Here is a 13,351-nt window from a genome sequence, read left to right on the forward strand (position 1 = left end):
GGCATGTATGCTGCTGAGCTTAAGGTTTAAGGTAAGAGATTCATGTAATTTTATGCTGTCCCCAAAGTCCTTACCTATTAATGGAGATCATGAGGTTGGACACCTTAAATAATAATAATCACTACTTACCCTGGACAAAATAATCAACCTCGTTATGAAAGCAAGAGTAAATCAAATTACCCAGTGACTGTAATGGGCCTATTACAATACCTTTTTCTTAGATGCTTCTAAATGTCTGTCAGTTTCATTGCCCCCTCACAGATTGGCTTCCTCCAGGAAGCCAACTCTAAGGCAATGATTACAGAGCAGGATAGACAACTGTGGAGGGGAAGTGAAAGAAACAGGAATAGGAATACGGAGAAGTCAAGGTGAATGCAGACCCAGTGACAGTCTCATTCAACCCCATGGGAGCTCTTGAGCTAGAATGTTAATGTTCTCCTGAGTTGGGCCAAAATGGCCAGGTCATTATTCTCCTACACTGATCAGGAAGAGCTGCCCCTATAAGGGGTATGATCTTGGGTGAGGCAGCTGAGGCAATTCCTGAAGATTATCTGCTGAGGACACTCCCTTTCATCGAGAGACTAAAGGGTCCCTAAGGATGCAGAAAAGCAACTTCAAATAATTCCTCAGGCATAGGTCACTGTATTTAGTGGTCCACATGACTTTCATTACCACAAATTGTGCAGGCATTGGTATAAAGGAGTGATTCTCAACTAGGGGCAATTTCACCCAACAGGGGACATCAGACAGACAATGTCTGGAGACATTTTTGGTTGTCACAACTAAGGAAGGGGAGTGCTACTGGCATGTAGTGAGTAGAGGCCAGAGATAATGCACAGGACAGCCCCCAATAATTTTTGCCCACAGAGATGTGATCTCACCATTTCTGTTGCGCAAAGCTTTGTATTCTAGAACAGATGACAAAATGCTATCCCAGATCAAACTCACAAATCCCTTCATTTTCTGAGTAGTGTAAAAATGCACTTTTCAGAGCCAGCATTCCACTAATTATCTGGCCCCAAATGCCAATAGTGCCCAGGTCAAGAAAGCTTGGTTTACAATCTGGCCTGTGGCCTGTGAGGTGGCATTACCCTTAGATGGATAATAAATAACTAATCCAATCAGATACTTTTCTTGGAGAGCTTGAATGTAATACACAGAGATAAACAGAGATGACAGATGGGTGGGGAAGTTTAAAAAGTCGGATAACAAAGGAAGAAAATGGAAGTCATAAGAAAGTAGAAACTATAAGTAGAAGGTATTAGGTGGAGAGAAGAGAGAAGATATGATACTGTAATAGTCTGAAGTCCACGGCAGCAAATGCATATACAGAAAGAAGCAAACATGTCTCATGGTGTCTGTTGTTCCATGTTATTCTTTTCTTTTTCTTTTTTTTTTTGAGATGGAGTCTCGCCCTGTCGCCCAGGCTGGTGTGCAATGGCATGATCTTGGCTCACTGCAACCTCCGTCTCCTGGGTTCAAGCCAAGCGATTCTGCTGCCTCAGCCTCCTGAGTAGCTGGGATTACAGGCATGCGCCACCACACCTGGCTAATTTTTTGTATCTTTAGTAGAGACGGGGTTTCACCATGCTGGCCAGGTTGGTCTTGAGCTCCTGACCTCGTGATCTGCCCACCTCAGCCTCCCAAAGTGCTGGGATTACAGGTGTGAACCACCGTGCCTGGCCCATGTTATTCTTTATGCTTCTCCGTATCCTGAAAATGTTCCTTATCACCTAAGCCTATCCCTGTCCCTTACAGCCTTAAGGAGACATAGCACATAACAGAGCAGTACCTGCAGTAGACTGAAATCAAGATGATTTTTACTGCAGATATCTGAAAATCTATTTAAAAATCTAAAATGGTTTTTAAACCAGGAAGAGTTTATGTAAGTCTACAAAAGAACAAAATGCCTTTTGTCCTCACTTCAAAGTTCTCACCAGAAAGTACTTTGTAATCCCAAACTGGTTGTGTTCTGAAAATGGAAAACATCCAAATGGAAAAACGAAAGTAATGATTTTTGCCCACAGGGATGTGATCCCACTACTTCTGTTGTGCAAAGCTTTGTATTTTGGACAGATGACAAAATGCTACCCCAGGCCAAATTCACAAATGCCTTCATTTTCTGGGTAGTGTAAAAATACACCTTTCAGAGCCAGCATTCCACCAAAATAGTGCCCATGTTATAAAACTGATTCAGAACTCTGGTGCTGGTCTCTTTGCCCTAGGTCCTCATGAGGCCCAGAAGAATCTGTCACAATGAGGAAGATGAAATAAGAAAGAAACAGACATTTGTCTCATCTCTTCCATGCCATCGGGCTAATTTCCATGTAAGTACGTGACGGAGGAGTGGTGGTTAGTGATCCAGCTAAATGCGCCCATTCAGCTCTAAAGCCAGATTATGCATGGGGTATGATAGCAGCTTCATAAAGTCTAGGAGAGGTTAATACTATTGTTGTTCCACTCAGATCCCTTTTACTGAGCTGGTTCACCCAGCCGCAGTGGTTGTGAGTGTTGGTTGCTAAGGCCTCATTGCTCCTTTCACCAGAAATCCTCCCTTGGCCAAATGGTAACTGCTTTGCTATCTCCTACTCCCCAGAAATCCACAGCCAATGACTAATTCACATGGGAAAATAAAAGCCCAGCCCCGGCTGGGCGCGGTGGCTCATGCCTGTAATCCCAGCACTTTCGGAGACCGAGGCAGGCGGATCACGAGATCAGGAGTTCGAGACTAGCCTGGCCAACATAGTGAAACCCCGTCTTTACTAAAAATACAAAAAAAAAAAAAAAAAAAAAAAATAGCCGAGCGTGGTAGTCCCAGCTACTCGGGAGGCTGAGGCAGGAGAATAGCTTGAACCTGGGAGGCGGAGGTTGCAGTGAGCCAAGATCACGCCATTGCACTCCAGTTTGGGTGACAGAACAAGACGCCGTCTCAAAACAAACAAACAAACAAAAAAGCCCAGCCCCCTTATCTCAAGGTAGGGACAGTTTGTTCTCCAGAGCTCCCTGTGGGATCAAGCTGAAGTGAGTCTCTTCCTTCCCACTTAACTCCTTGACCAGCATCCTTCTTTCTTTATCCTGCTTCCCTCACTCCCTTTCACCTGAACAAATTACTTCTACAAGAAGCCCCATCTATCTAAATAGGGCTCTATTTCTAGGGATTTTACCTAAGGCCAGGGTGAGCAACTATCCTGGTTTGCCTGGGACTACAGAGATTTCCTGGAAAATGGGAATTCCAGTGCTAAATCCGGGAAAGTCCCAGACAAACCAGGATGAGTGGTCACTCTACAAGGCAGATAAATATTTGGATCCTGAGCATCCTTCCTGCTAAGTTTAAGAAGATTCTTTGCATACAGGGACTTGAGTGATCCAAATAACATACATAAATTAGTCATTTCTAGGAAGCCATCCATGCAAAAAAAAAAAAGTGCCCCAATTTGTAGTATTTGCCAATTTCCATGGAGTAAATCTTCCCACTATGCCTGATTTCAAGCTACCAAAGGTAGGCTTAATAACTAGCTCACAATTCCTGAATATTTTACAATTGGCTCTCTTGAGCCATTGTAAGCCAGCCCCAGCACAGAAATTCCCATAGCAGAAACAAAAATGTTCTGTTTCCTCATGTGTTCAAATTGATGGGATATATAGGGCCAACGATGCAAAATCTGGTTGCTAATGATACTGTAAAGCAAATAAATCTGACAGCTTATTGGGAAGTATAAATTTGAGCTAAAGGAGAAAAGGGCCATGACAATACATTTTAAGAAGAGAATAGAATTATTACTGCTGTAGCTGCTTTTTGTGGGCATTGGAAAGGCTGTCTTTGAATTTACAGAGGCATTATCAGCATCACTGGGAGGTCACATGGCATTTGTCCCAAATTCCTAACACTTGGGACAACACGTGACTGCTGAAGAAACTGGCTCAAATCATTTCACCCTGAGATTTTACTTGAAAGAGAATTTTAGCCTGCAAATCATCTCACATTGGACCTGCAAAATTCTTTCTGACTTTTATCATGATGGCTTATTTTTATGTTTTTATTTTTTTGAGATGGAGTTTCACTCTTGTTGCCCAGGCTGGAATGCAATGGTGCAATCTCGGCTAACTGCAACCTCTGCCTCCTGGGTTCAAGTGATTCTCCTGCCTCAGCCTCTCGAGTAGCTGGGATTACAGATGCATGTCACCACAGTCAGCTAATTTTGTATTTTTAGTAGAGACAGGGTTTCTCCATGTTGGTCAGGCTGGTCTTGAGCTCCTGACCTCAGGTGATCTCCCCGCCTCGGCCTCCCAAAGTGCTGGGATTACGGGCGTAAGCCACGCGCCCGGCCTCATGATGGCTTATTTAAGCCAATCTGAAGCTTTAAATTATTGGCCCACTCATATTTCAAATTATCCATTCCCTGAGGACCCTGGTAGCATAGGTTGGAGCACTGTTAAGTAAAATGTCAGCAATTATTAGATGTGCTTAAAGGTTTCCCCTATTTTTTAAAATTAAGTGTGTATGTGTAGTGGGGAATGTCCAGGATGAAAGCTTGGCAACTCTCAAGATGGAAACAAACTGCTAGGCTCTATGTATCAAGGAGAAACTGTAAAAGTTTGAGTTACTTTGACAAGAGAGAAAAAGACTTAACCAGGGATATGATTAAGGCAGTTAAGATTGTAAAGCCTGCAAGAAATAATTGATCAGTTCTTTCTTTTTACAGTGTCTCATAATCTGAGAATAAGAAGGTCACTCAATGAAACAGCTTTTAAATTCAGAATAAATAGTAAAAAGGAAATTTGTCTTTCAGCGTCCCATCGCCACTGCAAGAGGTCACTGGTTAAAAGCCAGAGTACAAAATGTTACCTTTATTGTTTTTTTTCCATTACAAAAGTAGTACATGCTATTACCAGAAAATTTGTAAAAGTAAAAAGAAAGAAATGATGCAATAACTGTTTGCCTTTTGGTGTCTTTTTATTTTCCATTTTTCTTTTATGTATACATTTCTGTTATTTTTATTTTATTTTCTAATACAGTTGTGATCATGCTGTAATTTTGAACTCAGCCTTTTCCCTTAATATATTACATGGTACAGTAGACTTTGATAAAAACGACAATATAAAGTTATGAATGCTATTAGTCTTTGCTGAGAAGCAACATAAAAGGTCACATTATTTATTGAGTGTCTACTATGTGATAGCCACTATGCTAAATCTCATGCCACTGTGTATTATCAATGTCGAGAGTGAATTTACCTCTTCTTCTTTTGGGTATAAGACATAATTCATTGTGTAAATATTTACTGAACATCTACTAAGTGCCACGTACCACATTAGGTACTGTAGAATATAACTGTCAACAAGACTAATACTATCCTGACCTTATAGAGATTAAGGTCTATCTTTTTGATTATTTATCACTCATTAGTTACACAAACAACTATGGAGGTGTTGTAATGTGCAAAACACTGGACTTTCAGATTAGATCCTTGGAAATCATCTTCAGAAAGGAGAGGAACTATTTATACGGACAATTAAATGCAAGAGAATGAATGAAACTTTCATGACTAGTTTGACTCTAACAGGCATGCATTAAGTTATACTATCAAGCTGATAGTAATAATGATACTAATGCTAAAGCTAATAGCAAACACTTGAATAGCACTTACTATGTTCCAGGCACTATTTTAAGGGTTTTACAAATATTAACTGTTTGATCTTCACTGTAACCCTATGAAATAATACAACCATATTTCACTGAATTCAGTATCCCATTGGTCGTAAGGTGCATTCTGATTTCAGAACTGTTGAAACGTGGGTGGAAAAGTGTGTCTTACAATTGACCAAATATGTTACTATTATCCCTATTTTAAAGATGAAGAATAAAGAGAAAGAATAAAGCATCAAGTGTCTGAGTCAATATTTGAACCCAGTCAGTTTGATTTTACAGCTTTTACTCTTAACCACTATCGATATCATTTTGATAAGGCAGTTTTTAGCCCAGAGGTGTTGAGAGAAAAATTTAGGTTATGTAAAACAACTTAGGATGGCCAAACGAAGAGGAATATATGAGAGAATAATCGTTGGCAATAGCAGATGGACTAGACAGTTATTGGCCTGGGCATTTCTTCTTAATGGGTAAGGTGGTGTGATGTGTGGCTTGGAAGTCCAGAAACTGGGTTCCAGTCCTAGTAGTATAACTATCTTTGTGACCTTGGTTATGTCATTTGATCATTCTGCACCTGTTTTATTATCTGTAAAATAAGGAAAGGGCTGGAATGATTCAATGTTTCTCAAACTATTTCGACTGCAACCCACAGAAGAAAAACGTTTTACATTGTGATCTAGCATGCGCGCACGCGCACACACACACATACACACACATGCATGCACACACACATCTAACAAATTAATCACCATCAAAACAACACTTAACCTTGCTTAGGTAATGCAATCTGATATTTTCTAATCTGTTCCATTCCATTCCATTCCATTCCATTCCATTCCATTCCATTCCATTCCATTCCAGTCCAGTCCAGTCCAGTAAAAAATTGTTGGTTGTAAGTCATTAAACTGATTTTAGGATTTGCTAATGAGCCACACCTTAGAGTTTGGAAACTACTGGTATAGATACTTTCTAAGCTTATCTCCAGTTAGGAAATTCCACAGCACAAGAGGGCTCCTGGGTGGGAGTGGGGCTGGGAAATTCAGTAAAGAGAGGGAGTTGACCCTTTTGCCTCAAAAATACTCATTTTCTTTTTAATTGGATCACGTTTTTACAACCTTTAGCAGAAATTTTTTGTTATTAAAGCATTTGGCAAATACAACATTAAGGCAAAGATTCACTGTGATCCATGGCATAAAGTTTAGTGTGAAATTAATTGGTGTGCCTGAAAAAGGCTTCCACAGTCACCTAAAACTGGAGAACTATAGACTCCTTATCCTCTTAGAGTCTCAGTGTATAATAAAGGCTCCAAGAATTCTAACAAGAAATAAACTTGCTTATCTTTGAAACCTAGTGTTTTTCCAATCTTATTAATCAGTACTATTTTTTTCAAGGGACAGTTATCAAAACCTAATATAACATTAATGTTTTAAAGAACCTGGCTTGGAAAATATTCTTTTAAGGGAATTCTGGAACTTGTAAACTATTAAGAAAACCATGGATTCTTTTTACTGTTATAGAAGGATTTCTCCCTTTACCCAAATATATAGTGATCTTTCTTGGTGAGAAAAGTAGAATTTAGAACAAAAGACCAGAGAATTTAGATAATGGTCAGGAAAAATCTTTAAACTCTTTTTTTCTGAGACAGAGTCTCTCTCTCTATCACCCAGGCTGGACTGCAGTGGCATGGTCTCAGCTCACTGCAACCTCCACCTCCAGGGTTCAAGTGATTCTCCTGCCTCAGCCTCCTGAGTAGCTGGGATTACAGGCGAGTACCACCACAAACAGCTAATTTTTGTATTTTTAGTACAGACGGGGTTTCACCATGTTGGCCAGGCTGGTCTTGAACTCCTGACCTCAAGTGATCTGCCCCCCTCAGCTTCCCAAAGTGACGGGATTACAGGTGTGAGCCACCATGCCCAGCAAATCTTTAAACTCTTCAAAAGAAAAGGACAATATTCAGACTACTATGCCAACCAATAAATACTTTAGTACTTTCTTAATCACAGACATATGAAGAGACTGACAACATACCTACCAATTATACACATATAATTATATATTAGTATATAATTTTAATAATTTACATGATAATTTTATTGTAAATTATATATATATTTAAAGTCACACTATTAGAATTTCTCCTTTTTCTTGGTTTACATTGTAGAAGTCAATTAGGAGTAGCAGTGTATTAAAACTGGAAATAAGGACAAGTTAGTGTCTATCAATGGAGAAGGGTTATATTTCACAACGCTTTTCTCATTTTCTCTTAGATCTAAGATAAAAGAAACAATTTCTTTAACATGTAGAGATTGGGCCACCAGGAAGAAACAGTGAATTCTTTTTTTTAGTAAAAGGCTGCCTCTGTCTTCTGATAAAAAACAGACAGCTGGTAATGTAATTTCCAAATAATTTCCAAAGAGGAGTGTGTGTGTGTGTGTGTGTGTGTGTCAGAGTGAGAGGGACAGAGTGCATGCACGTGCAAGACAGACAGAGAGAGAGAGAGAGAAAATAAGATAAACAGAGACAGTAAGCATGTTTATGTTGGGTGGTGCGATCAGTAGTTCCTGCTTATTTTTCTTTTCTTTGTAATTTCTAAGCTTTAGGAACCACCCTATTATTATTCATAGTAACCTGAAAGCACATTACTAAACATGTATCAACTCAGGCCTGTCTAAAAAAAATGTATCAATTCAAATTCATTTAATATGACCTTAGAGGGATATTTACAACATATTTTTATTCATTGGTAGGGGGAAGCTGCTTTTATAGTAGCAAATACGTGACTTCAGAGATGTCCTGCTTCAAATATGGTGATTTTTTTTTTTTTTTTTTTTAATTTAGGGTCAGGGTCTTGCTCTGTCACGCAGATTGGAGTGCAGGGGCGTGATTATGGATCACTGCAGCCTTGACCTCCTGGGTTCAAGTGATCCTCCTGCCTCAGTTTCCCAAAGAATTGGGATTATAGGCATGAGCCACACCATGCCTGGCTCAAATATGGTTTGGATGGAACATCCAATTTCTGGTGCAATTTTCTAGAGGTAAGTTTGGCAATACACTTGAAAAGGCTTACGAATGTAAACATTCTTTAACACAACAATTCCACCTTTAGGCATTTATCCTGTAGAAAGAATCTGAGATATTTGTAAAGGTATAAAAAGGAAATTAGCCATAATGCTCGATATAATAAAGATTGTGAAATAATCTTAATATTGAGGAATTTAGAATTGTGTTGGTACAGGCTGGGCGCAGTGGCTCACGCTTGTAATCCCAGCACTTTGGGAGGCCGAGGCGGGTGGATCACGAGGTCAGGAGATCGAGACCACGGTGAAACCCCGTCTCTACTAAAAATACAAAAAATTAGCCAGGCGTGGTGGCGGGCGCCTGTAGTCCCAGCTACTTGGAGAGGCTGAGGCAGGAGAACGGCGTGACCCCGGGAGGCGGAGTTTGCAGTGAGCCGAGATCGCGCCACTGCACTCCAGCCTGGGTGCCTGGGTGACAGAGGGAGACTCCGTCTCAAAAAAAAAAAGAATTGTGTTGGTACATTTGGTACAGCCACAGAAGAGAGTATTAGCCAGTCATTAGAAAAATGACTCTGCAGAAGAATATTTAAACACATGAAAATATTGTAAAGATAGTTTTAAGGGAAAAAAGCAGGTCATAAAACTAGCATGTTTTTATCTGTCCATGGTTTAAAAGAAAAGAGAGAGGCTGGGCGTGGTGGCTCATGCCTGTAATCTCAACACTTTGGGAGGCCTCAGTGGGTGGATTACTTGAGGCCACAAGTTTGAGACCAGCCTGGCCAGCATAGTGAAACCCCGTCTCTACTAAAAATACAAAAAATTAGCCTAGCGTGGTGGCGTATTCCTGTAATCCCAGCTACTCGGGAGGCTGAGTCACGAGAATCGCTAGAACCCAGGAGTGGGGAGGTTGCAGTGAGCTGAGATTGCACTCTGTCTCAAAAAACAAATAAATTAAAAAATAAAAACAAAGATAGAACCTTGATACACACACACACACACACACACACACACACACCCCACAAGAGAAATACAGAAAGTATATAAACCAAATTTCTGATAGTGATTATCTCTGAGTCATAGGATTATGGATACTTTTTCTTTTCTTGTTTGTACTGTGGGCTTTCCAAATTTTTCTTGATGTGTATAGAGTACCTTTGTAATTTTAAAAAGTACAATGTAAAGAAACAACCCATCCTTAGTCTCACCATCCTATTCTTAAATATCCCTTAAACCAAGTTGGTATTTTCTTTATACCTGCAAGCAAAGCTTTTAAGCATATGATATTCCACATGGGCATCCGAGAGATTGATGACTTCCGGGGCTGGCTCCATTCAGGCAGGTAGATCAGTCTCTTTATGAATGCCTGTGTCTAACAGGCCTGACCTTTCTGGAAGTGGGCACTGATGTGATATGGTTTGAAAGGTGTGAGTGGCCCCTCAAAGTTCCTTCCTCACAGCTCAGAGCTTACAGCCGATGTTCTACCACCTCAGGCTTACGGATTTTCATGTTAATAAAATGCAAATAACCCAGGAGAAGTACACATTAAACTTTACCTATCACCTGGGTTAAATGAGTATATCATTTTCTGAAAATAGGTTTTAATGGGTAAGACATGGGAATTCAGAGGGGGAGTCAGGGAGAAGAAAATATGAATGAATATACCTGGTGTCTGAGGAGTAATTAATATTCATAATAGTACTATTTTTTATTTATGGTTTATGAGTCGCTTAGGAGTATGTTATCACATTTAATCTCAATTAAATCGAATAGAATGGCTGTCACCAAGGCAAGTTAAGTACACCAGAGATCCGGAAAGATGCAGAAGACAAAATCTGCAGCCTTTATCATTTTTCTAGAGCCGTTCCTAAAAGCCACGATCCCACTCATTTAGATAAACTGCTTTAACTTATCCCTTTTTCTTGGCAACTCCAAAGCATTGTGAAACTGTGTCCAAATAACTAGACCGCATGCGGTTATTAAAGTTAGAGCCAGTCCAGAAAATAAGATACTTCTTCTTAATCTATTATCGATGTATGACAAAAACACAGCACCAACACCTTCCAGGAAATTTTGTTCAAAAAGACAACAGCCAACTGAAGACACACATGACAGCATCTACTCAAATACTTTAAAGTATTTGTGAGTGTGGATCTTTTCATTAACCCATGGAGAATGGAAAAGAAAGGAAATGATCAGAAAATGGCAATGAAAGAATATGGCAGAAGAATGGAGATCATATAGAATTACTTCCTCTCTATAAAATATATAAATTAAGTCAAATTACAGTGCAATGATTAAAAACACAGACTCTGGAGCCAACTTCTTGAGTTTGAATCCTGGCTCCCTCATCTACTAGCTGTATGAATGTGTGCCTCAGTTTCTTCATCACTGAAATGGGTATAATAATGGTACCTACCTTAAGGGATTGCTATAAGGATTAAACTAGTTAAAATCTGTAACATTGCTAGGCACAAAGTAATGGCGTTAAAATGATGGATAAACCCTCATATATACTCATATATGTCCATAAGGAAATACATCAGAATGCTAACAGATGTTAACCCCATGTGGTAAAGTATGGCTTTTTAAATACCAAAAAACTCAACACATATACTCTCACAATCAAATAAAAAGTGGTATAAATTAACATTAATCAGAGGAAAACAGGTGCTTGCCAATTTAATATGCAATATTGTATAAATAGGATTTTCTAATACTTAAACTTTCAGTTAACCAAGGTTATTTCTCTTAGTATTAATTATAAAAGCATAATTAATAAAATGGTAAAACCAGTAAATAAAAAGAATGACTAGAGGTCAAGGACAAAAGGAGAATACAAGGCTCATGAATGTAATCCCAGCATTTTGGGAGGCCAAGGCGAGTGGATCACTTGAGGTCAGGAGCTCGAGACCAGCCTGACCAACCTGGTGAAGCCTCGTCTCTACTAAAAAATACAAAAATTATCCGGGCCTGGTGGTGCACACCTGTAGTCCCAGCTACTTGGGATGCTGAGGCAGGAGAATCGTTTGAACCTAGGAGGCGGAGGTTGCAGTGAGCCAAGATCACGCCACTGCACAAATAGTTAGGGAAAGGAAATGCCCATAGGCTGAGGTTTCAACTTGGAGGCATCGTATTTATTTATTTATTATTGATACATAATATTTTACATATTTATGAGGTAATGTGATATTTTACTGGCATAGAATGCGTAATGATCAAGTCAGGGTATTTGAGGCATCCATCACTTTGAGTATTTGTCATTTCTATGTATTGGGAACAATTCAGGCCCTTTCTTCTTGGTACTTTAAAATATACAACACATTGTTGTTAACTATAGTCACTCTATTCTGCTGTCAAATCATATAACGTATTCCTTCTATCTAACTGGATGTTTCTACCCATTAACCAACCTCTCTTTATCTCCCCCTCTACCCACACACCTTTCCCAGCCACTAGTATCCATCATTCTATTCTATGTTTATCATCAATTTTTTTAGCTCCCACAAGAGTAAGAACATGCAATTTTTGTCTTTCTGTGCCAGGGTTATTTCACTTAACATAATGACCTCCAGTTCCATCCATGTTGCTGTGAATGACATGGTTTCATTCTTCTAGTGTTTCATTGTGTATAGATACCACATATTCTCTATCCATGCATCTGTTGATATACACTTAGGTTGATTTCACATCTTTGCTGTTGTAAACAGTGCTGTGATAAGCACGCAAGTGCAGGTACCTTTTTGATATACTGATTTCTTAGCTTTGGGATAGATAACCAGTAGTGGGATTGCCAGATGGCAAGGTAGTTCTATTTATAGTTTCTTGAGAAATCTTCCTACTGTTACTAATTTACTGTTACATTTTCATCAACACTGTAAAAGAGTTCCCTTTCTTCACATTCTCACCAGAATCTGTTATTTTTTGTCTTTTGAATAATAGCCATTCTAATTGGGGTAAGATGATAGATATATCATGTGGTCTTGATTTGCATTTCCCTGGTGATTAGTGATGCTGAGCATTTTTTCATATACCTGTTGTCCATTTATATGCCTTCTTTTGAGAACTGTCACTCATTTCATAAGGCAGGGAGTATTTAATGAATTATTTAGAGATAAATAATTATAGAGTCACAGTAACATATATTGAACGATCATATTATAATTACATGATATCATAATTATTAGCTTTAAGAACTGAACTGATAGGCAGAAATTAAAAACTCAAAAGTATGTGTTTGCTTCAGCAGCCCATATACTGATATTGGAATAACGATACAGAGAATATTAGCATGGCCCCTGAGCAAAGTGTTCCATATTTTTGAAAAAGACTCAAAAATATTAATAAAGTTAACATTTGAGAATATATTGCAGGAAACAATTATGCATTAGCTGGACACTGGATAAAATGATCCAACTGGCCCTCCTCTTCCTAACCTCCTAAACTTATCAACCAAGTTATATTTCAGGATGATTTATGCTTCTACTGCATCTGACAAGAGATTATTATGGTTCAACTCTTAATTCTTTTGTTTTTTTTCAACTGTTAATTCTTATTAATCAAGATGCAATAAAGCTAAGTGATAAAAGCTGAAAATGACTTACTGGAAAGAAAGTGCTGAGACGCTGGACCAAAGTCCCTGTGGGCTTCATGCAGCTGCCTGACTCGGTCCTCGACGGCCACCTGG

General features: G+C 39.1%; 1 protein-coding gene and 1 non-coding gene across 6 annotated transcripts in view; one reads left to right on the forward strand and one right to left on the reverse strand.

The window, feature by feature from the left end:
• The window catches only part of DMD (dystrophin), a 2,284,432-nt gene that overhangs the window by 222,462 nt on the left and 2,048,619 nt on the right, over positions 1–13,351 (reverse strand). For all 5 annotated transcript variants that reach the window (XM_063634262.1, XM_063634265.1, XM_063634264.1 and 2 more), the window contains one exon: positions 13,269–13,347. In XM_063634262.1, the coding sequence (XP_063490332.1) occupies positions 13,269–13,347 (79 nt within the window). The remainder of the gene's footprint in view (positions 1–13,268; positions 13,348–13,351) is intronic.
• On the forward strand, positions 12,898–13,006 carry LOC129476554 (U6 spliceosomal RNA). Its single transcript, XR_008654987.1, has one exon. It is a non-coding gene; the product is annotated as a U6 spliceosomal RNA (small nuclear RNA).

The sequence above is a fragment of the Symphalangus syndactylus genome, chromosome X, assembly GCF_028878055.3.
Source record: "Symphalangus syndactylus isolate Jambi chromosome X, NHGRI_mSymSyn1-v2.1_pri, whole genome shotgun sequence".
NCBI lineage: Eukaryota > Metazoa > Chordata > Mammalia > Primates > Hylobatidae > Symphalangus > Symphalangus syndactylus.